This window comes from Dermacentor andersoni, chromosome 5, assembly GCF_023375885.2.
Source record: "Dermacentor andersoni chromosome 5, qqDerAnde1_hic_scaffold, whole genome shotgun sequence".
NCBI lineage: Eukaryota > Metazoa > Arthropoda > Arachnida > Ixodida > Ixodidae > Dermacentor > Dermacentor andersoni.
Window position 1 is genome coordinate 53272123 of NC_092818.1, and position 21743 is coordinate 53293865.

General features: G+C 42.3%; 1 protein-coding gene across 1 annotated transcript in view; it reads left to right on the forward strand.

Annotated features, from left to right (window-relative positions):
• LOC126530341 (angiotensin-converting enzyme-like) overlaps positions 1-21743 on the forward strand; it is a 179329-nt gene that overhangs the window by 73544 nt on the left and 84042 nt on the right. Inside the window, exons 9-13 of the mRNA XM_055070249.1 lie at positions 355-453; positions 4553-4697; positions 9062-9160; positions 11463-11585; positions 19405-19624. Coding sequence (XP_054926224.1) covers positions 355-453; positions 4553-4697; positions 9062-9160; positions 11463-11585; positions 19405-19624 — 686 coding nt within the window. The remainder of the gene's footprint in view (positions 1-354; positions 454-4552; positions 4698-9061; positions 9161-11462; positions 11586-19404; positions 19625-21743) is intronic.

Here is a 21743-nt window from a genome sequence, read left to right on the forward strand (position 1 = left end):
CTCGTGGAGAGAATTAGAGCTAGGCCAGCCCATTTTGAATTTCACACCTAAACTGCAATTGAAGTTAACGTTACGAATTTCTAACTAATCCTAAAGCGGAAAAAGCTTTCACTAGGTCGGGTGAACCTGTTGAGTCAAAGGGAGCTAGTACAGTAACTCCAAGACGGATTTGCCGTACAAGCAAGTTTACCAATCCCGCCTAACTTAATATTCCTATCTGCTGCGCATTTAAGAGGTGTCATTCCTAGAGAAGTTAATACAGACAAAGCTACAACTACTACATATAATATATAGCAGTATTATAGCTATTCCTAGCATTTGCCAAAAGAGTTTTTGTTTTTTCTTCCCCCTTAGGTTTCCACGAGGCTATTGGAGACACCATTGCCCTCTCCGTGGCCACACCAAAGCACCTGAAGGCAGTCGGCCTACTGGAAGAGAGAGTGGAGGACGAAGGTATGGTGCAAATTCATACATCCTGAAGTTCTTCTTAGGGTGATGTTGAAGGTGCACAGAGGAAAACCATCAATTATTAAATTAGACAATGTAGCCAAATTGAAAAAAAAAAAGAAACTACACTGAAAAACCAAGAAAGAACTTAATTAAAATCCGCCACTACCACTGAAACAAGGAAGGAAGGCTGACCCGGATAAACAATGTTGCTGAGAGAAGTGTCATACTTGCTGCTATGAGCAGACCATGATGCATAAGTGCGTAATGCATAATGCGTAAGTGTGCAACGCACCCCACCCCTCAAGTACGTAACATAAAGATACATTTTAATTATACAATGAAAGGAACAAAAATCCCTATGTATGAGGATCTGAGCAACTGATACATTGATTCTGATCATTCACATCTGACCATTGATGAAAGCATCATAGAAAATTCGTGGTGTATTTTTAAAATCCAATATGTCATTGCATTAAACACTGTTCTAACCATAAAACCTAAAGTTAGACGTGACACCCTTAGGATCAGCAGAGGCATTATTCAGACGAAACGCAAAATAAAAAGGTTAAGAAAATAGGGTAAACCAAATCCATCCCAGCTTTCTGAACTGAAAAATCAGCTATTAACTAAAATTCAACATGCCAGAAATAAGTTTTTCCCAGAAACTATACCCAACTTTATTAACAATGATGCAAAAAAGTTCTGGCAGTACCTAGGACTGTCACGACATGGAATAACGGGGATAATGCTTTATAGAAGGCTGGTTACAGATAAAGATAAAATCGGACAGGCATTAAACAGCTATTTTCATAGTGTTTTTAGTGAACCGGTTGAATACGAATTTCAAGGTGAAGCTTTGTCTACCGATCATAGCACAGTGGTTTCTAAAGAAGGTGTTATATCAATGCTATTGGGTCTCAATACCAAAAAATCCCCATTGCCAGATGGCATTCCAAGTGTGTATTTGCAACACTACACAGAACTGATATCAGATTTTTTGACTGACTTGTTCAATTTATTTTTAAATACCGGTGTCATACCTGATGATTGGTGAATTGTCCACATAGTTCTGGTGAATAAGAAAGGTGATCCTTTACTGATGACTATTCATCAACCGGCATCCATTACAAGCTGATAAATAAAGGGAAAATGTGACATGCACCCAAACGCAAGCCAAGTGCTACAAAGGAGACCCATACGGGTTCCTCAAAAGAAAAGCTTCACAGTTGAAGAAAAATTTGTCCTGGTCCGGGACTCGAACCCGGGACCACCGCCTTTCCGGGGCAGCCGCTCTACCATCTGAGCTAACCAGGTGGCTAGCAGATGGCAGGCGAAGTCGAATTTATCAACAACTCAGAAGCAAAGGCAAGTGTTTGGCGTAATAGTTCTGCGAAAAGCCGCAAGGTGGAGAGAAGTAATTTACTTCTTTCCACCTTGCGGTTTCCGCAGAACTATTGCGCCATTACAAGCTGATGTTGCAAGCTGTTGGAGCATGTTGTTTTGTTTTTGTATGATTTCTTGTGCAAACCTGACATGATATAAAATTGCCAACATCAATTTAGAAAGGGCTTGTGAACTGTTACCCAGCTTGTCTGTCGTGTATGACTTTTCTAGTATTGTGGATGTCTCTGGGCAAATTTATGTTTTATTCTTAGACTTTTGCAAAGCATTTGATAAAGTTACACATAGAAGATTGCTGTATAAACTTGAGCAGATAGGACTACCACAAAACATAATTTACAGGATCAAAACTTATCTCACTAACAAAAAACAATATGTTGAAATGAATGGTCACTCATCAGACTTACTAACAGTGACATCTGGGGTCCCACCATAGCGTTCTTGGGCCTCTTCTATTTCTTTTATATGTTAATAATTTAGTGAGTATTATACCAGAAGGGGTAAGCATAAAAATGTGTATGGATGATTGCATAATCTATAAACAAATTTTATCACAGGAAGACCATATGATATTACAGGAAGCAATTACCACTATTTTTAATTGGCGTGACCATACGAGTACGGAACTAAATGTACAGAAAACCATGCTTATGCAAGTAACAAGAGAGACATTTTCCAGCGTGTTCTCATATTCACTTGGCAACAATATAGTGAGGGTTGTGTATAAATATAAATATCTTGGCATCATTATCTCCAGTAAATTAGATTGGTCAAAACACATCACTGCAATTTGCTTGTTAGCTTTACGCAAACTGCGGTTTCTCAAAACAAAGCTAAAAATGCTCCAGTGCATGCTCAATTCATCTGGGATCCTTACTATAAGAAGGAGATTAAGCAACTGAGGCAGATTAACCATAAGGCAGTGAGATCTATATCTGGCAAGTATAAAAGACAAGATTCACCTTCCCTACTTATGAAAGCAAACCACATACTGGGATTACAAACTCTAAGGAAAATTAATCGCTCAACTTTTCTTCACAAATGCTGACAGAAAAATTTTATCTCAATCTGCCAAGTTGAGTTCGTCCCCTCAGCACTCGAAGAACGCATCACAACCGGGAGCATTCACTTGATCCTGTTTGCGAAGACAAACAGTTATAAGTTTAGCTTTTTCCCAAGAACTAGTGAGGAGTGGAACTTGCTTGCTGCTGCTGTTGCATCAAGTGATTTCGTTGCTGCAATTGAGCAATTCCTTTCTTCCTTTTAAATGAAAATGTGTACATTGTGTTATTGATACTGTTTGTGATTATAGCCTTCAAATTGTATTTCTTGTTTTATACTTCTTCTCTCAGTTGTCTGGCATTTTTATATTGCAGTCCTTCCTGCTTGGGCCAGATTGATGCCTCGCAGTTTCTTGAAATTAAAAAGAAATATAAAAAGAAAGCTGCAATGCTGTATGAGCGAGTTCTCACACCCTAAGGGTCTGTTTGATGGTTCTTATGATGATACATCACAGACACTGCCTGTGTACTCGCACCAACTCATGTGGCTGCTTCAGGGCTCCCACGGAGGCTGCACTGCTGGCTGATCTTTCATTGGTATTCGATACTGATCGCACTGGCAGTTCCTACCCCCGCAGCCACACAAAGTCCTAGCTGACCTCCAACGTGGAGCCAGTAAAATGTGAGAAACAAAACCTACAGATTACTTGCTAAAGAAACAGCAAAAATATGTTGCCCATTCAAGTGAGGTATATATGCAATGTAGCTTTTACTTTATAATCATTATTAATTACATTTTGGAGCAATATTTTGCACTATGACACAGACTGCGTTGCTAGCTGATAATGATCCTGCCATCGCACGCTGGCATTCACCGCTGCGAGAAAACAGTTGCGCCCTTTAACATCTTTGCTGTAGAAATGCAAGCCAGGCCTAAACACTGCTTTCACGTGCTCATTTTGTATCGGTGACTGAAGAAGCGCATGTGATGTCGTCAGCATGGTTACAGCTTGGCATGCTATTCCAGCTGGTCATGATGAAGGCTGAAATCATCCAAAACGATGCACCTGCACTCACCAAGTGTCTCTTTGTATGTCTTGTAATTAGTGTGCTACGGGATTTATTCTAATTGTGCACGAACTGTTATCAGACCAATAGGGCATGGTTGTACCACCTCGCTGTCGTTACATTTGTTTACATCGTTTCCAGGCTACGACTGCCCAGTCACACACACACAAGCCACAAGGCTTGACCAGGCTGGATAATTCTGTTATGTAAAGCAGTTTCATGAATAAACATGATTATTTATGCATGTGAGAACTTACACACGTACACAAAGCATCTCGGAGTGCTCAAAGCACTTTAAACATGTGCAAGTTGAGGAAGTTTATACCAGCCTAGTCGAGCTCTGTAAAAGGTCAAAGAAAAAATCAGGAGCATGATTGCTGCACACATTCCAGAGCTAGCACACTATCACTGTCAAAGAACCCGAAACATCAAAACCACCATGCACAAAGTGCTGAACAATGTGCAACATGTGCCAAGAGTGCACGCAGTGTAGACCCCAAGGCGATTACAGCAAATGAAGGATTTGCAACACTGATTACAACAAAGTGATTGCAACAAATAAAGGACAAAGGAGTCACATTTTAAAAAAAATGGTGACAGAAAACCTGCAGCCCTGTTGTAATGCATTCTAGAAACGGACATCAACTACCTGCACAGTATTGCCATGGACAAGGTGGCCATCATACCCTCGGTGTACATTTTCGACCTCTGGAGATGGAACGTGTTTAAGGGGAACTACAAGCCGGAAGACTACAACAAGGCTTGGTGGACTCTGTTGTAAGTGTCAGTTTGTACTTAATCGAGAATCTTGCAGCTTGTTGCCCGACTAACAGTATTTCCCATCGTAACACAATGCGAGGGCTATGAGAAACACCTTAGCGAAGGTTTCCAAATGAATTTTGACTACCACAGATTTCAACATGCACCCAAACCACTGCACATGGGTAGTCTTACCTTGCACTACTGCCAAAAACACAGCTTCGAAATAAAACTCGCTACCTTATAATCAACCTTATCACTTGTAATCTGGCACAGAAAATGTTTTCAACTGTCTTGAGATGTGCACTGTGTTTTCATTACCTGTTCTCACTGAAGCATCAAACCAAACATATGTGAAAGGAGGCCTGAAAGGGAAGGCAATGCCATAACTCAGCCTATGGCTGCTACGCTATGTAAACGAGGATGTTCACGACATGTCATTGAGTGAAAATACCTATAAAATTACCATGAAGACAAGCAGTGTATTAGACAAGACTAGCACACATATGCCCCATCTTAAACTTCATACCAGCATTGATTATGCACTAATTTCTGGTTGTTCTTCCATAATTTTTACAGGATGCCTTTTTTAGTCCATACTGTTTAACAATGTGAGATCGGGCTGTAGTTGGTATTCCATAATCAAATTTTTAGCGGTAGGACCATGGACAAGGAAAGGGTAAGGCAAGCACAAGTGATAACCACCAATTTTATTACTGAGAACATGTTATTTATATGTAGAAGACACATCACATAGTAATGCTATGTCAAGCAACGTATACCTTTGTCTAGGTGTTACATGAATAGGCTATGGCTGATGCACAGTTTCCAGCATCGTACCTGTATCTTTTCCACTAGGTGATTTGGCCCTGTTATCACCTTCCGATTATTAGCCTTCATTGGATTTGTGATATGGTGTACACGTAATATGGCTTTTTTATATATGTATTCCACATATAAATAGCATGTGCTCAGTAAGAGAACTTACTTCAAAGTTAGCAATTGCACTTCTCTTACCCCTTCTGCATCCAAGCAAGACAAAATATTCACAGGAAGGTGAAGACCGGAAACGATCAACAGTGGTAGGTCAAGAGATGTTTCAGGCAGGAGCATATGTTTAGACAAGGGGGCTAGACAAGGGGGCTTGTCTTTGTTGACTTGTCTTCGTCAGAGCATTTATGCCTATTATAGTTGCAGTGTGCCGAACTTATGCATTAAATTTTCTATCTCTGGGAGAACTAAATTCTGAACGTAGAATAAAAAGTAAAAATCTTCGAAATTGTGACCTGTCAAGTTAAAATGTTCAGTGACAGTTTTGGGAAGTTCCTCGGCTGTGTATGTATGATGGCCACTTGATCTAACCTTCATTGGCTCTTTTGTTTTGCATATGTATTGTTTGTGGTAGAACAAACATTTTGGCATGCAATGCCAAGTATTCGTACATACCGGCCAACTCTCCCTAATTTTTCGTAAAGTTTATGAATATGAGCCCGTTCTACAATCTTGCAAATGTTAAGCCAAGCTTTATGTAAAGTAGATTCTGTTCCCGAAAAAAGTTTGAGCGGTCTCAAAAGATTGAGTGGCACAAGTTTGCAGAAAAATGCACATAAGAAAGAAACTTGTGATCGTACCTGTGGCAACCCATTCATGGCTGTAGACGGCAGCACGCTTCGAGCAAGCTTACTCAGACACTTGAAGCTGATGAAATCGGCAGAAGCATTGTCGCTGAAAAGGTAACTGCGGTCTACAAACAATATGTCACTTTTTCGCATCTACCGTGCAAAGTTTGTTGCTTTTCGTATGGTTCGTCTAAAGGTAAAAGTGTTGTTAAGGAAATGCCTATCTATCCCACAAAAGGTGTGCACTCAGGGCAAGCTTTTAAAAACAAGGCATGTCTGCTATCCTCCTGGTTTGCTATGTCTGCAGGTTTTTTTTTAATATTAAAGTTCAAAAGATTGGCAGGTATGCTCTTGTCAAATATGTTGGCTCCAAAGACACCTCTTGCTCCACTACTGTTGATCCTTTCTATGTCTGTGGTTCTGTTGAATTGAAACTGTTCAATTGTTCTGTTCTGTTCAATTCAAACACTTGGCAGACTTGTTTGGCGGGCCCCAGGCTCATAGTTACTGCAAGTGGCAAAACCAGTCCAGAGCTCTGCAGCTGCTCACATCTTAGATAACGAAGCGCACATTCAACGAGTTTATTTTTCTTTTTCTGGAAACGCCTGACAAACAAGGATGCCAAGTGTTTTACTCAATGATGTGAACCAAAAAAATCTGATGCTGCTGCAAAATTGAGTGAGGACAGGACAGCAGTAACAGCCAAATCTTTCTTTCGTGTTTCCAGTGTTGCTAAAATAAAAACATGGGTCCCTGTATGTCAACTTGTGCCTTAACTTTCTCCTTCAGTATCTGGGCACCCTTGTGGATTGTTATATTAAACTTCTTGAAGCTTCTTTTTTATAGGAAGTTCACCTTATGAAAATAATTGGTGTCAATTACCTTTCAATTTCTGCCATTAAATGGTTTTCCTAACATTATGGACACAAACAATTAATATAAAAAATAATATTACATGGTGGACATTACCAGCCAAATGTCCTCTAGATTTTTGATACACATGCTTGAAGGTGATAAAATTCATTTATGAGGTGAAAACTATCCAATTGAATAACTGCAAGTTCAAAACAATTACCCGCTCTAAAGGAACAGTGCAAGGCTAGCATGCAATGCTGCTAGACAGCAAAAAACAAGAATGAGTGCAACATGCTTTCTCGGTGTAGATGCACCGAATAGTAGAAACATGCATACATTGCCCACTATTGTCATGATGACTTAACAATTACCGTGCCAGATTATCTCCTAATAATGTTGAATATCAAACTCTATGGTAAAGACTACCACAAGGCCATTACATTGCAGTCTGTTCCCCAACAATCAAAACAGACACTGAACTACGCAACAAAGCCAGAACTTATGATTTGGTGATTGGACAGTGCTGTCTATAAGGTGCTGCTCCGTGGACACCTCGTGCACTTGGGTCGCTGTCGCTATCTTAGTTGGCACATGCACATCGATGACATGCAACTATAATAAGGATGAGGCCTACAAACCTCTGTGGTTGTTGTGTGGCTAACCGTAGGTATTCAGGGAATGTAAAATGTATGAGCCACTCATGTGCTTGACCTATCCTGCTTCATGCTACAGACTGGAAACAGCAAGCTATACCCACGAAGTGTGGGCTTATACCGCTGATGTCAGTGCCCAGCACAAATCACACAGGCTTGTTCAACCACTCACTCTGCACCTGCCGTGGTGATTGTGGCAAGCCACAGCCGGGCACATGGTCGCAGGTCGGATTCCCAGACACTGCAGCTGCGCTCAGATGAGGCAGGGGGGCAGACTGCAAGAAAGCTTATGTTCCATGTGCTTTGGGTGCATCTTTAAAGCACCACGAGTAGCCAAAATTAATCTCGCAACACTTTGGGAATGACCCGGTTGTATGCTATACTGCTACTCATTGTTGCGGCCCAACTTAGCAACATAACAAACGACCACAAGTGAGCTGGAGCAAGCGCCAAAACATCGCAATGCCCTGCTACCACGTGATCACTTTAGGTGCTAATACATCACAACCCACACAATCCCTGGGAGGAATGAAACTGGAACTTGCCTGCAGAAAAGCTAATATATTGAATTGTTTAGGGCAGCGTTTCAAGGTCCACTGCACTCACTCAACAAACAAAAATTTTTTTGATGTCGGAGATGTAAGTAATCTCAGTACTCCTTTATTTAAGACAAAAGGGCTGGTACACCTGCTTTGACATCATCAGATGAAACTGAAGCATAGCTATTGAAAAACGCTGCACAGATTTATAGAAACACTGGGATCCTGTGCACTTTTGCACACTGTGAAAAGAGAGCTCAGAATGTCAACCCGAATGCCCATGGACGAGACACAGCATCCAATGTGGCTTTCAAGGCCAGCTTTTGCCGAATCTTTGTGAATGAGAATATACTACCAAGACAGTCCTACCTTTGTACCACAAGTAATACATATTACGATAGGATGGATAGTTGGGCTAGTTCATATTTTATTATGACTATCTCGTTGTGCCTGCTCTGTATTACTTTCCAGTAATACATTTGAACTTGCTATTTAGAGGAAGAAACTTTGAGGATATCGTACACCACTCGACATGAAAAACGCAAATGATAAAATGGTGTGCCATGAATGTTCATACTCTCAAGCAAGTCGACTTGTTTCGTACGATAGCCGAATATATGCGTTGCTTGAAAAATGTGTTTTTTGCTTTTTTCATATTCGCTGGCCTCATATTTCTGTTAGAAGAGGAGACTTAAAATTCTGAACTTGTATTTCAGACTAAATTACCAAGGAATTTGCCCTGGTGTTGCACGAGCACCGGATGACTTCGACCCGCCTTCAAAATACCACATATCTGCCAACGTACCATACATAAGGTAAGCTCAATTTAATCAACATAATTATTAGCCTATCTCTTGTGCACAGCAAGACAAAAGGCCTCTTCCAACAGTTTCAAGTTACTTGTCTTGCATCAGTCAACTATATAGCATTTCTGCAAATTCACTCATCTCACCGCACCGCTTATTTGGTGGCCATCCTCAACCAAATTTTCCTTCTTTTGTTTGAAAGTCAGTCTGTGACTCTAGTAGGCCACTGATGATTTGCTCTACGCAAATCCATGACCTGCTAAACTCCACTTCTTTGTCTTAAAGGAGTACCGATACGAAAACGTTGTCATGCTTTTTTAGGTGGCTGTCAACATAATACCTGTACAAAGCCTCAATTTCTCGAGAGCACCACAAATTATTAATTATACCACCTTCTATGTGACTTGTTCAAAATTTGTTACAAGCACAAAGCAGCTTCAAACATGGAATAGAAGACTCATCAGCGTGGTGCAGAGGTTGAAGGCCATACAGTTACCATCTTGCTGCAAGCTCCTGGATGGACTCTTCCAACTGCTTGCTTTTCTTGGAAACACAAAGGGACACGCTCTCCCCTCTTGGAGTCCTGTCGAGTGCTGACTGCATTGAGCTTTTGGCAGCACGGTCATAGCATGTACGTGTGTGTGTACATGCCTGTGGTACCTGGTACTACAACACCACCACAACAGGTTTAGATGACATAAAGAGTCTACTTTGTTGACGTCTGAATCCAAATTCACACTGCACTTAACACACATTTTGCAGTGGTCACAGTAGAAGGCAACATAATTCATTATTTGTTATGGTCTCGGGAAATGAGGCTTCATTGTGGAATTATTGAGTCGACGGCTATTCAGCAAAACAATAAAAATGAGATAAACATTGGTGTCATCCTGAGAATTTATTCTAAGTGAACATGCTTCGTGAACTCACCGGCTATGATTTGTAATTTGCCATAAACCAATCAGTTAAAGACAGTTAGTGAAATATTGCTGATTAGTCAATAAGGCATTTTCATTTATCGTACAAGTGATGTCTGCCTTTTCAAGTGATCCAGCTCGAGGACTGGAATTGTGCCATCTGCCTCGGGCAATTTTCGAAAATTATGTACTGTCTAAAAAAAAGAAAAAGACACCTGTTATAGTGTTTTTCTTAAAGGGACACTGAAGAGAAAAGTAATTTCACCTGTGGTGGGGATGGGGGAGGGAAATATTCTGTAAGTCTCCACCTGCTGGACAGGTCCATTTTGTGTGCTGCTGAAGTGCTGATTTGTTGGGGGTCTCCCCTTCTCACGCGTACCCCAGCCCAGCCAATCAGAACTTCAGCAGCATATGAAATGGATGTTTACACTAGGTGAACGGTTGCAAAATACCTCCCTTGTGTTAGTAAATTACCCTTCAACAATAGCAAAAATACCACTCCTACCACGAGGAAATGCTTGGCGCCGCCGCCTTGAAGTTCCTGTACCAGATGACATCTTCTAAGTACCAATTAATTCTTTTATCAGTTAAAATTGACTACAGTGTGTTTGAAAAGAGCCATGGGCTTGGCATGGCAAGTTTCGGGAACATTTATGGAGCCAACACGGTTCAAATGCGAAAAAATACTTTGGAATTTGTGATGTCACATTGACGTATCGGCATTGGGGTTCTGGTTCGAAATTAAGAAAATGGAACTTTGGCATTATTTTTTTCTTGTACTAAACCTATTATCATAAAACTAACACCAATATAATTTTCATACAATACATATCAGTTACACTGATTTAGTGTTTTGCTTTAAAGTCCCTGTAAGAATATATTAGTAAGCTCTTAGTTTGGACTAGGGAGGCAGACATCCTCCAACGTATTTTGATTAGCTAGGGCACTCTGTGATTTTAGAACTTCTGCAACCACTTGGTCTAGAAAAATGTACTCCTTCATAGCTTTGAGGCTAACTGCTAACCGCAGACACTTGTTCACTTGCCAAGCTATTCCACAATAGCCTTAATTTGTTCATAAATTTTGAAATCTAACCGTAGACTACGCCAGTTGATGTCTTTAGAGATTCAGGAGGGAGGACTTGGCCTAATACTGGGGAGACCATACGGTAGTGGTGAGAGAGTGCAACTTTATTTATTTATTTGACATACCTTCAAGCACTGAGGCATTATGGAGGGGAGTAGGTTACATAATATAAAGAGGAATTGAATATTTATCAAATCTCAGTGTCTTTCTAATTAGCTTACGTCTGGATGAGTACAGCCTCACTGGCTCCCATATACAGACATTGTAACAAAAGTGGACTCATGTCCTTTTTGCTTTATTCAATGCAGGTATTTTGCAAGCATCGCCCTACAGTTCCAATTCTACAAGGCACTATGTGAAGAAGCCAAACACACTGGGCCATTGCACAAGTGCGACTTCTACAGGTCGAAAGAAGCAGGAAAATTATTTGGGTACGTTCATCCCACATTTTATGGAGGTGCCTATTATGGCAAGAAATATCCTATGGCGCCTTCTCAAGCAATGGGAAACAGAACACTAAAATTGCCTTTAAAAGGCCACAGCGGCTGAACACAGATTCCCGGCTCAAGTGTTGAACAACACCATATGTTATCTGGCAAAGTTACTGTTTTTTTCTTGCTTCTGCTTTTGCCACTTTGTGTGATGTCAGCACGATTTGTCAGCTTGGAGCCTGCACTATTTCTCATGACTTGATTTGTAGCAACGTCAAATTGCATTCTCGAGTTGTTACTTGCAAGAGGTGCTCCACTTTATGCTTCCCTGGTCAGATTTCATGTTTTCATGATCTTTTGCAAATTAAGAAAGCAATGCTAAAAAGATCCAACATAATGTTGCAATCTACATCAAGCAAAGCGTATTTGAGTAACCAAGATAGCAGTGGTACTGAAGAAATGTGAACAGTCTGGTTGCCCACACCTGTTAGCTCTGTCTCTCGCTATGCATGATGCTTGTCGAGGGAAGAATGTTGACGAGGTGTATACACAGAAAAGACAACAAGCGAAGGCCAATTGAGGGGGCATAGGTGGCGAAGAAGAGCAGCTGTAGACTAAACTTTTCAAGTCCAGAGCTATGACAGGATACTAAGTTCATATGAAGAGTGGAATAAAATGGCAGACGACACCTATCTTCCTGAAGCTTCAATGTTTTTTTGAAGCATCAACCAACTTTTCCAGCAAAAAGTTCTGCCTTTCTGAAGCTGATTCTGACCAATTTTCAAGCTAGGAACATTATAATGTTTTATTAGACGAGCTGCTACATGTACTACACTATGTGTTACCTCTATCACATGTGTAATGGGAAAGACATGAGTGCGAAGTTCTGTACTCCAGCTGTGGCTTGGAAAAGACAAACGAACATCAGTATCAGTATGACCATTTTAAATTAGTGTAAAATGAAGAAACTCTTTACATCATATCTTCTACTTTACTTCATGTTTCGGTTGTACCTCTTTCATCTATGTGGCCGTCAAACGTGGTTGCCTTGTGGGCGACAGTGGAAGGTGGCTCGGCCAACATTGAAGCCCGCCCAAGTTGGCAACTTTCTTGCCCCTTGGCCGGTAGTCTTCTGAAGCTACAGGATGCCAAGTTCTACAAGCCAGAACCATGCCAACCCAAGATATTGTGGCTGTAGAATGACAGTCCAGAATCTGGTGGTCATGATGGATCTGGGAAGACATTCAAGAAGCTAAACCAACACTTAATTTGGAAGGGCATGAAGAAAGAAGTATTTGATTATGTTCAAACCTATCACATGTGCAAGACTGCTAATGCTAAATATGAGCCATAGGTGAACAAATGGTTGTTCCAATGCATACAAGCATGCCCTTTGCAGTCATCTACCGCGACGTTGCAGAGATTTAAAAGAAGGAAGAAAGCATCAGGAAAACGCAGGCTTTTCTTTTTGCCATTGATGAATACACTAGGATGGCACCAGTGAAATGCGGAAAAGATGCCAGCTGCGATACTGCCTAATAGAATGTGAAGTGTTCAAAAACACAAAAGTCACAGTATTAGACAATGTACAGCTTTGTGCAGCCAACAGCTGAGAAAATGGGCAAACAGTAGAGAAATCAAATGGTTCTCGACACTGCACCATCGTGAAGGCCAATACGTGATAAAGAAATACTCAAACGTCTAGCCTAGTTTTTCAGATGGGTAGAAATGTGCATCAGAATTCGCAGTGACACATCAAAACACATATGTTGAAGGTCTGGTGTACTTTTCTGCACATGGGAAAAACCTTTGGCTGCCATCTGACAACCAGCTTGGTATCACAGTACATGTTGCTCTTAATGAAATACCTAAAACAGCAGAGCAACAAAGTATAACATGCTGATGAAAAGCAACTTTGATGGTAGACGCCACAGAAAGCTACCTGCGATAGAGCCCGAACTAAATGGCTCCAAGTGTCCATTCATCGGCCCTATATGATGAAGATGAAGCTTGGCAGGGTGTACTGAAGACAATCTATTAAGAGGTACCTCAGAGAATGACTGTGCCAAGTTTCATTGGAAATGTACCACACCATCGCAAAAAAGACTCAAATAGAAGCCTCAGAGGATGTAGCGTTCCAAGAAGACAGCAAGCAAAAGCCAACTGGAGGGGGGAGGGGCGGAGGGGGCAAAGAGGAGCAAGGAGTTGTAGAAGAAAATGGAGAAACAGTTTATACAACCTCCATGCAGTTCCTCACAACACATACTAAATATGTTTAAGCATTCTGTGCCCCTTGTGTCCCAATGACACATATCATTCCGAGAGACTAGCTAAGGCCAAGCGTAAGAGTTATGGACATCAAAGAAACAATTCAATATCACATGCTATTTCATTATGAGGTCTGTGCAATTTAAGGATTCCATTGAGCCAATATTATACGTACAGGCTTTAGGTCATGATGTATTGCTTGATTACGCAGAACAGCAGAGCAGTGTCACTGCTCTGTTGGTCAACATAGCTCCGAAATGAAACAATTACCATCCACCCGACTGCAGCACAAAGCTTGAAAAGTTTAATAGTTACACAGTTTTGTAGCTGAAGGAAAAAAAAAGACATGCAATGTGCAGTCGGGTGGATGACAATTCTTCCATTTCCTGAACTTTCCTGCACCTTGCAGGCTTCTGCAGAATTGATTTGCCATACAGCACTATATAAGTGTCCATTTGGCAAGACATTTCAGAACTTACATACTTACACCAAAGTCCAGTGGTTGTGGCAAAGTCTCTGGTCCGAACCTGGGCCAGCTGTTTCGGGCCACATCTGTACCAGTCTTCTACTTCTTCCCTTCGTGCCGTCACTGCCACTTGCCTACTAAGAGATTGCTCGTGGATGGCTTGGCAACAGTTCTCACGCTGCCCCTCCCTCTTCTATGAATTCTCTGTCTGCCGACGGAACACCACCTACTGAATTGGTCATCGCTTCCTGGTACACACAACCAAATGCAGAGGTGTGCAATGAACCATGCCTATGCCAGACATAGGTCTTTCAGATGCCCACAGGCTTTGAAACTGCCTTGAAACTAAAACTGCTGAACTCTTTGGATGTCTCAGCACACCTGTACCTAACTGGACAATGTGTTCAAGCCGGCTCATCCAGCAAAAGCACAGCATTTGTCGTGGTTCGTCAGTTCTGAGGTACAGCGGTGCCTCACCATTTGCGAAGAGCGGACGATGGCGTCCTATATTTACAATTAACCTTGCCTTGGCAATGCTGTTGTGGCATACGTGAACGGCTGGACACTTCCCAGTGAACAATTACTTCGCATTCAACTCAATGTCTCTACGATTCATGTGGAAACTTTCATCTGGGATACGATGCCCGTTCACGGTAGACAATTCCATTCATGGTGATTAGTGGACAAAGGCAAAGAAGGCCTTGCTTTAAAAAGAAAAGTTAGCATTGGTAATGCCTTATGCTGTGTTTCTCTGCTCCACCACCTGAGGCAGTGCAATTTGTCTAAGCTGCACTTCATCACCAGTGGGCGCCAATGACAAATCATGAGTATATCAATCAGTTGGTACATATACCTATAGCATGTGCTCATACACTCACTCTGCTTCATACGCGGCATATACTGGCCATGAATCAATTCTTTGCTTTTGGCAATTCTGTTTGCCAGTGCAGATAAAACTATTTTGATTTGAAAATACCTTCTAATATTTTAGCATGTCCATATATGCATTGCCATTTGTAGTATACTGAAGATGTAGATGAAGGCAGCAGCGATGTAAGTGACACCTTGTGATGCTGTGTTCAACCAGAACATGCTAGAAATGTGTTGCCCGAGTGTTCTTGCTAAAGGGGGAAAAAAAAGAACCACGTAAGTTTACAAAAATTACACAGCTGCAGATGCTTTCATGCCACACCTGTACTCACCGTTTCATACTTGGCAGGCAATTCTGCCGAAGCTATACAAGTAGTGCAGTCATAGAAACTTATCATAATGTATTTCATGGTGATGTGGCCCTTCACATGCGATATCTTTGGCAGAATGAGTTCTTCATATATTAATAACCTTTGTGAAGCGACTAGGCTAAGAGGTCTCGATAGAGATTCACAAAGTACTGCTTTGTTAGGAGCAGTCTGCGGAACGCCAAGAGCCCTTCTCAGGCCCTTTCTGTGCAGAACCTCAAGTCGTTCCAGCTGTGATATCGAGGGGGAAATTAAAGGGAGCTGATACATTATCCGACTCGTCACTAGTGCATCGTGCAACCTGATCATTGAGGAAGGGTGATTTCCCCATTGCTCACTTGCAACTCTACGGATCATATTGAGACGCGAAGATATCGATGTCACAACCGAGTCCACAGCTCGTCGCCACTGTAGACGGTAGTCAATAATGACACCCAAAAAGCGCTTCTACAGCGCCTTCGAAAGAGATCTGAGTCCCGAGCGTACTTGGCACTAAATACTCTTGGTTACCTGGGTCTTGACGCTAGAGGTCGAACTAAGAGGTTGAAACCACCTTGGTCATTCGCGAGCCTCGATTGTTCGTTGACAATTCCTCACGTACGCGCTAAGCGGAATTCTCCTCTGGCGGCAACGCGTTCGCTGGTACTGGAACATCTTGAGTCTGAATATGCACGTCATCTTCAAATCTTTACTGATGGCTCTGTGGACAAGGTCAAAGGATCTAGTGCAGCTGCTTTTCACATTCCCTCTTTGAAGTATGATTGGTCTGTTCGCTTCACTGCAGTCGTGTCCTCCACAACGGCCGAAAGCGTTGCCATTGAGGCAGCTCTAAAGAAACTACGGTTTTGTACGCCTCAACCTGTTGTTATTCTTACAGATTCAAAATCTGCCCTTCAAAGGTTAGAGCACGGGTTCCCTACTGATGCCATATGTCTTAGCTCCCTACGCTCGGTGCACAATCTCTATATCAAAGGCTTCTCCATACGTTTCCAATGGGTGCCCTCGCACACAGGTATCATAGGCAACGAGATGGCGGACAGCCTCGCCCATAGAGCGCTGTCTGGGAATCCATTGAGAAGAGTGCCTCAAGACGACAACAGACTCTTCAGAGAAGCAGTGTTGTGCCACCTCAGTTCTTTGTGGAGCTCACCTCACAAGCCATGTGTGATCAAGGGCCTCAAAAGAAACCAAGCCACCTTACTGCTCCGCATTCGCACGGGCTCTGCTCGAACCCCTGCGTGGATGTATAAGACTGGCCTGGCGTTATCACCATTATGTTCAACGTGTGGTGTGTGCGGTGACATAGAACATTACCTAATGTGCTGTACTGTGTATAACGCGGAAAGGAGGGTGTTATTCGGGTCCCTCAAGAAGACAGGAGTTCCTCACAGCTCTTTTCAAGACATTGTTTTCCCGCGCGGGAACCGGTTGTGTAGGAAGGAGGTCTCTCGCCTTGTTTTAAATTACCTACAGGACACAGATTTGGCCTCCACATGGTGAACTGAGGAGTGACCATTTGTATTTTGTGAGGTCTGTGTCTGATTATGTGATTTACTTATTTTAAGTGTCGCTACGGTGGAGCAATTGCCGGCAGCAACTGCAAGGCTAATCCCACCAGTAGCCTACAACAACTCAACTCAACAACTCACTTCTTCATATATTAAGTCTACAATGTATGGAGTAATGTTATGACAAATCATGTATTGTTTGCATACCTTCTTGCTCACAGTATCTCACGCACAAAGTTTGAGCAGCCGATGCAGGCAGTCTGTTTAGGAGCTGTATAAACAATATGGTCACAGTAACATACTCATCTAATGTGAATAGTCAAATCTGCGACACCTTTTATGCAATAATTTCTTCATGTGTAATGAGATGTAAATTAATGTTATGCCCAATTATGCTACTCATATATTCTTTTTATTTCAAATGTAATGCAATACTACTTGGTCATGAATGCAGAAAATGTGAAAAGTTGCCCTGGCCTCTGCAGCGCTCTTCACAAGGTATGAGTACTAATACAGTCAACGTCCGATATCTCGGACTCCCTAAGGGCTGCGATAACGTCCGAAAAAACGAAAGCATGCCTTTTACTGCCGCCAAGGGCTCAAATCGCCACAGGCACGTCCTAAATAGCTCTGAAGGCCTGTCAGTACACTTATTAGACGTATCGGTGCCTGTACTGTGACAGGAGACGGCGAGTGCACGCGTGTATAATTAAGGAATACTGTGCCCCGTGACAATTGCCCCTCCCCACTCTTGGTATGCTTCACCGCAATACTTTGCGTATGCTTCACCGCGTAACATTGCTGTATTGAAGCAGCTGATATTCAGGAACTGGTATTATGCAACGCGTTGTGCTTTCCAAGCTTCGAAGCCATTGGCGAGGATTACAAAGGCCGAGTCGGCGCCATTGCTAACAACGGCGAATTGTTTTAATGAAAAACACGGCACCGAACAGCAAGAAGCTTGGTAGCGAACGTCGAAGTAGCTAGGTCTAGCATTGCCGCAGTGGTGGTTACAGCTGCCAGTGGATCTGCGCCGATCTGCGTGTGAGTGCGCCTGCTCGAGGCGGCGAGATAATAAATGTGGCGGCGGTGGTGGCTTCGATAACGTCGTTTCAAACCTACGGTCATGGCAAAAAAGTCCGGAAAATCAGACGGCGAAAGCATTTTGCGTCCGAAATTTAAGACGTTCTTATGCACCACGTCTTTGGGTATGGCGGCGGTGCCGCGAAGGCGTTCAAATTATCGGGCATGTTCGTAAAATCAGGCGTCTGGAAAATCGGTCGTTGACTGTAGGTGGAACTTGGTCGCTCAGTGCAATAATAGGTCGACATTGTTTCGATGAACACAATATCACAACATACAAGTCGCTGCTTCCGAATATATTTACAGCAATCTATAAAGGGCAATATCAGTATGAAGTAGCTAAGTACCTCTATTATCAACCAATTAGTTTGCTGTTGTTAGTCATTAGATCCACAGTGTAGGCTTCATAATGACAGGGCCCTACAATTCCTAATTGAGTTGTGGAAGAGGTCCACAAGTTACAAGAGGTGAGTACATTATGAGTGATCAAGCACATCAGACTAATGCAAGAAAAAGAAAGCAGTATATAGGAGCACAGCAAAAAGTTGACAGTCACTTTAGCATACACTAAAGAGAAAGACAAAAGCCTGCACACTCACAAGACATTAATTAAATTACTTGACATTCTCATTTGAATGTGCTGTTACTTCCTATTGTTTTCTACCACCAAAGGCTGTGGGTTCGAGTGCCTCAATTAAAACGAAAGGTCATGCATTCGAATCCCACCAATGGTCACGAGTTCGACCATCAATGGTGGCACCATCAATTTTTGTGGCACTGAATTTTGGCCCCATCAAAGGTTGAGGGTTTGAGTGCCTTAATTAACTTTGCCTTAAATAAAACCAAAGGTCGTGGGTTCAACTCCCATCAAGTTCGATTATAAATGGCGGCACCATCAATTTTGGTGCCACTGAATTTTGGTTACACGAAAGGTCGAGGGTTCGACTCCCATTGAAAGGTCATGGGCTCAAGTGCCTTAACTGAGCCAACGGTTGTGAGTTCCCTAATTAACTCTACCATAATTGACTGACTTAACTGCACTTTAGTTAACACCAAAAGTCGTGGGTTCGACTTCCACCAAAGGTCAAGGGTACAACTCCCTATGAATTTTGGTGCCATAATGTCGGACATCGGATTTCTTGTCCCATGAGCCATCCAATGCTTTCGCCTTAATAAACTCCAACGGGAAGTGCATACGTCATGTCGCAGCAGCAAGGCAGAAGCTGTGCTCTAAACACACATCCTTTTTTGTGCAGGGATGTAATGGAGCTGGGATACTCCAAAGCATGGCCAGAAGTCTTGGCAATGCTAACCAAAGGCAGAACGAGAGAAATGGATGCGAGTGCACTGTTAGAGTACTTCGAACCACTCTACAAATGGCTCAAGGAGTACAACAAGGGAACATACGTTGGCTGGAAGAGCGACAACCCGACTGCTTGCCCAACAGCCACGAGACCGTGCACCAAGAAGCACATATAAGCAGGGGCTCAACACCCCAGATACCTGTTTAAGTAATTTTCTTTGCAGACTGCATTTCAAGGTCCATAAAGCCCCACACATTTCTCAGTGCACAGAAGGTGATGAATGAAGACTAGTTCACATGAATAAAAGCTATACACGCCAATCATGGATCACAACCCTCTTGTATCAGTCTCTTGCGATGTAGCACATGCTGCTGTGACTGGTTGACGTGTTAACCAAGTTCAAAATTACTAAGCAGTGTGTTAGCACACACCGTCATCACACATATCTTCTCACACTGCTTTCAAACGCACTATGCTTTCCAATGAGGCCAGCTATTTTGGCATTTACTCAACGAGACTTCTTTGCGAAAGTGTTAGTATCAACAGTTACTATGCAACATATGCTCCTAGAACAGCACTTTACATAAGCGTTGTGAAAAAAGATTCTGGAGTTTTAACGTCCCAGAACTGTATAGTAGGTTACGAGGTATGCTATAGGGGAGAACTCTGGGTCATATTTGACCATATGGAGTTACTTACTGTGTGCCCAAAGCATGGTGCATGCCGGTTTTCGAACTCCGCTCCCATCATCAGAATGTGGCTACAACAGCCTGGATCGAACTCACTACCTTGTGCGGCACTGTAGCCCCCAGAGTTGTACGCAACAAATAGCATGTGATCAATTACATTTCTTGGTAGATAGATAATTTATCAATTACTTCTTTTACCCAGTAACATGCACTGTAATTCAATTCCTTTTTTCAGCAAATAATTACATGTAACCAGTCACCTTATTGACGAGACAAGTTGAAACAGTTGACCCAGCTTTGAGCACTTGAACTTGGCAGGAAACTACAGTAAAATGCCAGCGGTCAGGCAGTGCAGCAGCCCAACAGATGCGCACGTTCAGACATGCAAAACCGGGTGGCCAGTACTTATTTCCTCATCTTAACGCTCCACTTATAATTTCAACTGGCGCTGCTATGGGTCAATAGTGATGGCGCCTTCAGACATTAATGCCAGAAAATCTGCAAAAATTTTTTCCTCCTTTCACGGACCATGACGAGAGTGCCTTCTCCAATCCTCAGTAACAATGAAGTGCTATGCTTCCTACAGGGCCCAGACGCTAAGTAATCACAATACTGTACGCAGCATACCTATGTTACGACATCGCCCTACCCCCCAGTGCGCACATTGGGTGGGTATTCAGTGCCGCTGTTGGTCTGGCGTCTTCACAAGATAACGAGGGAAGATGGCCGACAAAACTTTTTGAAAAGCAGAGGTCAGTGAAGATTGAAAGCTTTTTAAATCGAATTCTTGGGTTTCACAAACAACCACACTCTGATTATGAGGCACGCCGTAGTTGAGGACTCCGGATTTTGACCATTTGGGGTTCTTTAACGTGCACCTAAATCTAAGTAAACAAGCATTTTTCCCATTTCACTCTGTTGAAATGCAGCTGCTGCAGCCAAAAACCAAATCCGTGATCTTGCGCTTAGCACCACTACATGACAGCCACCAAACCACAGGAGTGGGTATTAGTGAAGATAAATGCGTGAATGGCTGCAAAGTACGCATTGAGAGAGCCACGTCAGCTCGTTCTATTTGCTATATTTGTGCTATGTCAATAAAGGCTGGATTGTATAATAGCATAAAATTAGTCTATTACATTTCAGTAATTGCTCAATTGCTTTGTGGGACAGTAAATAGTCAGCAAAAACAATTACATTTTTCAATGAAGTGCAATCATAATAAAAAATTGAGGGCTAATCCACTCTGTGAAGGAGGAATGCCAAAGAAGCTGTCGTCACACTCAAATTCGGCCACACTCCATGGTGTGAACGTGGTTGGACAGCAAAGCCAAACGAATATGCAAAACGAAACATGATTGACCAAGGCATAGTCCAAAGGAGTGCAGGAAACAAAACACACTTGTCTGTAATTTGCAATTGCATATACTTCCTAGTTAATTAGCTTTATGAAACTTGGAAGGACTAGTTTTATCCTAGAAGACAAACATGGGGCTGGTTGTTTGCTAGCATTGTCTGCTGTTTGTCTGCTAGGATATCCTATCCTAGCAAACAAACATGGGGCTGTTTGACAAACATGGGGAAAAGACAGGACACGGCGCC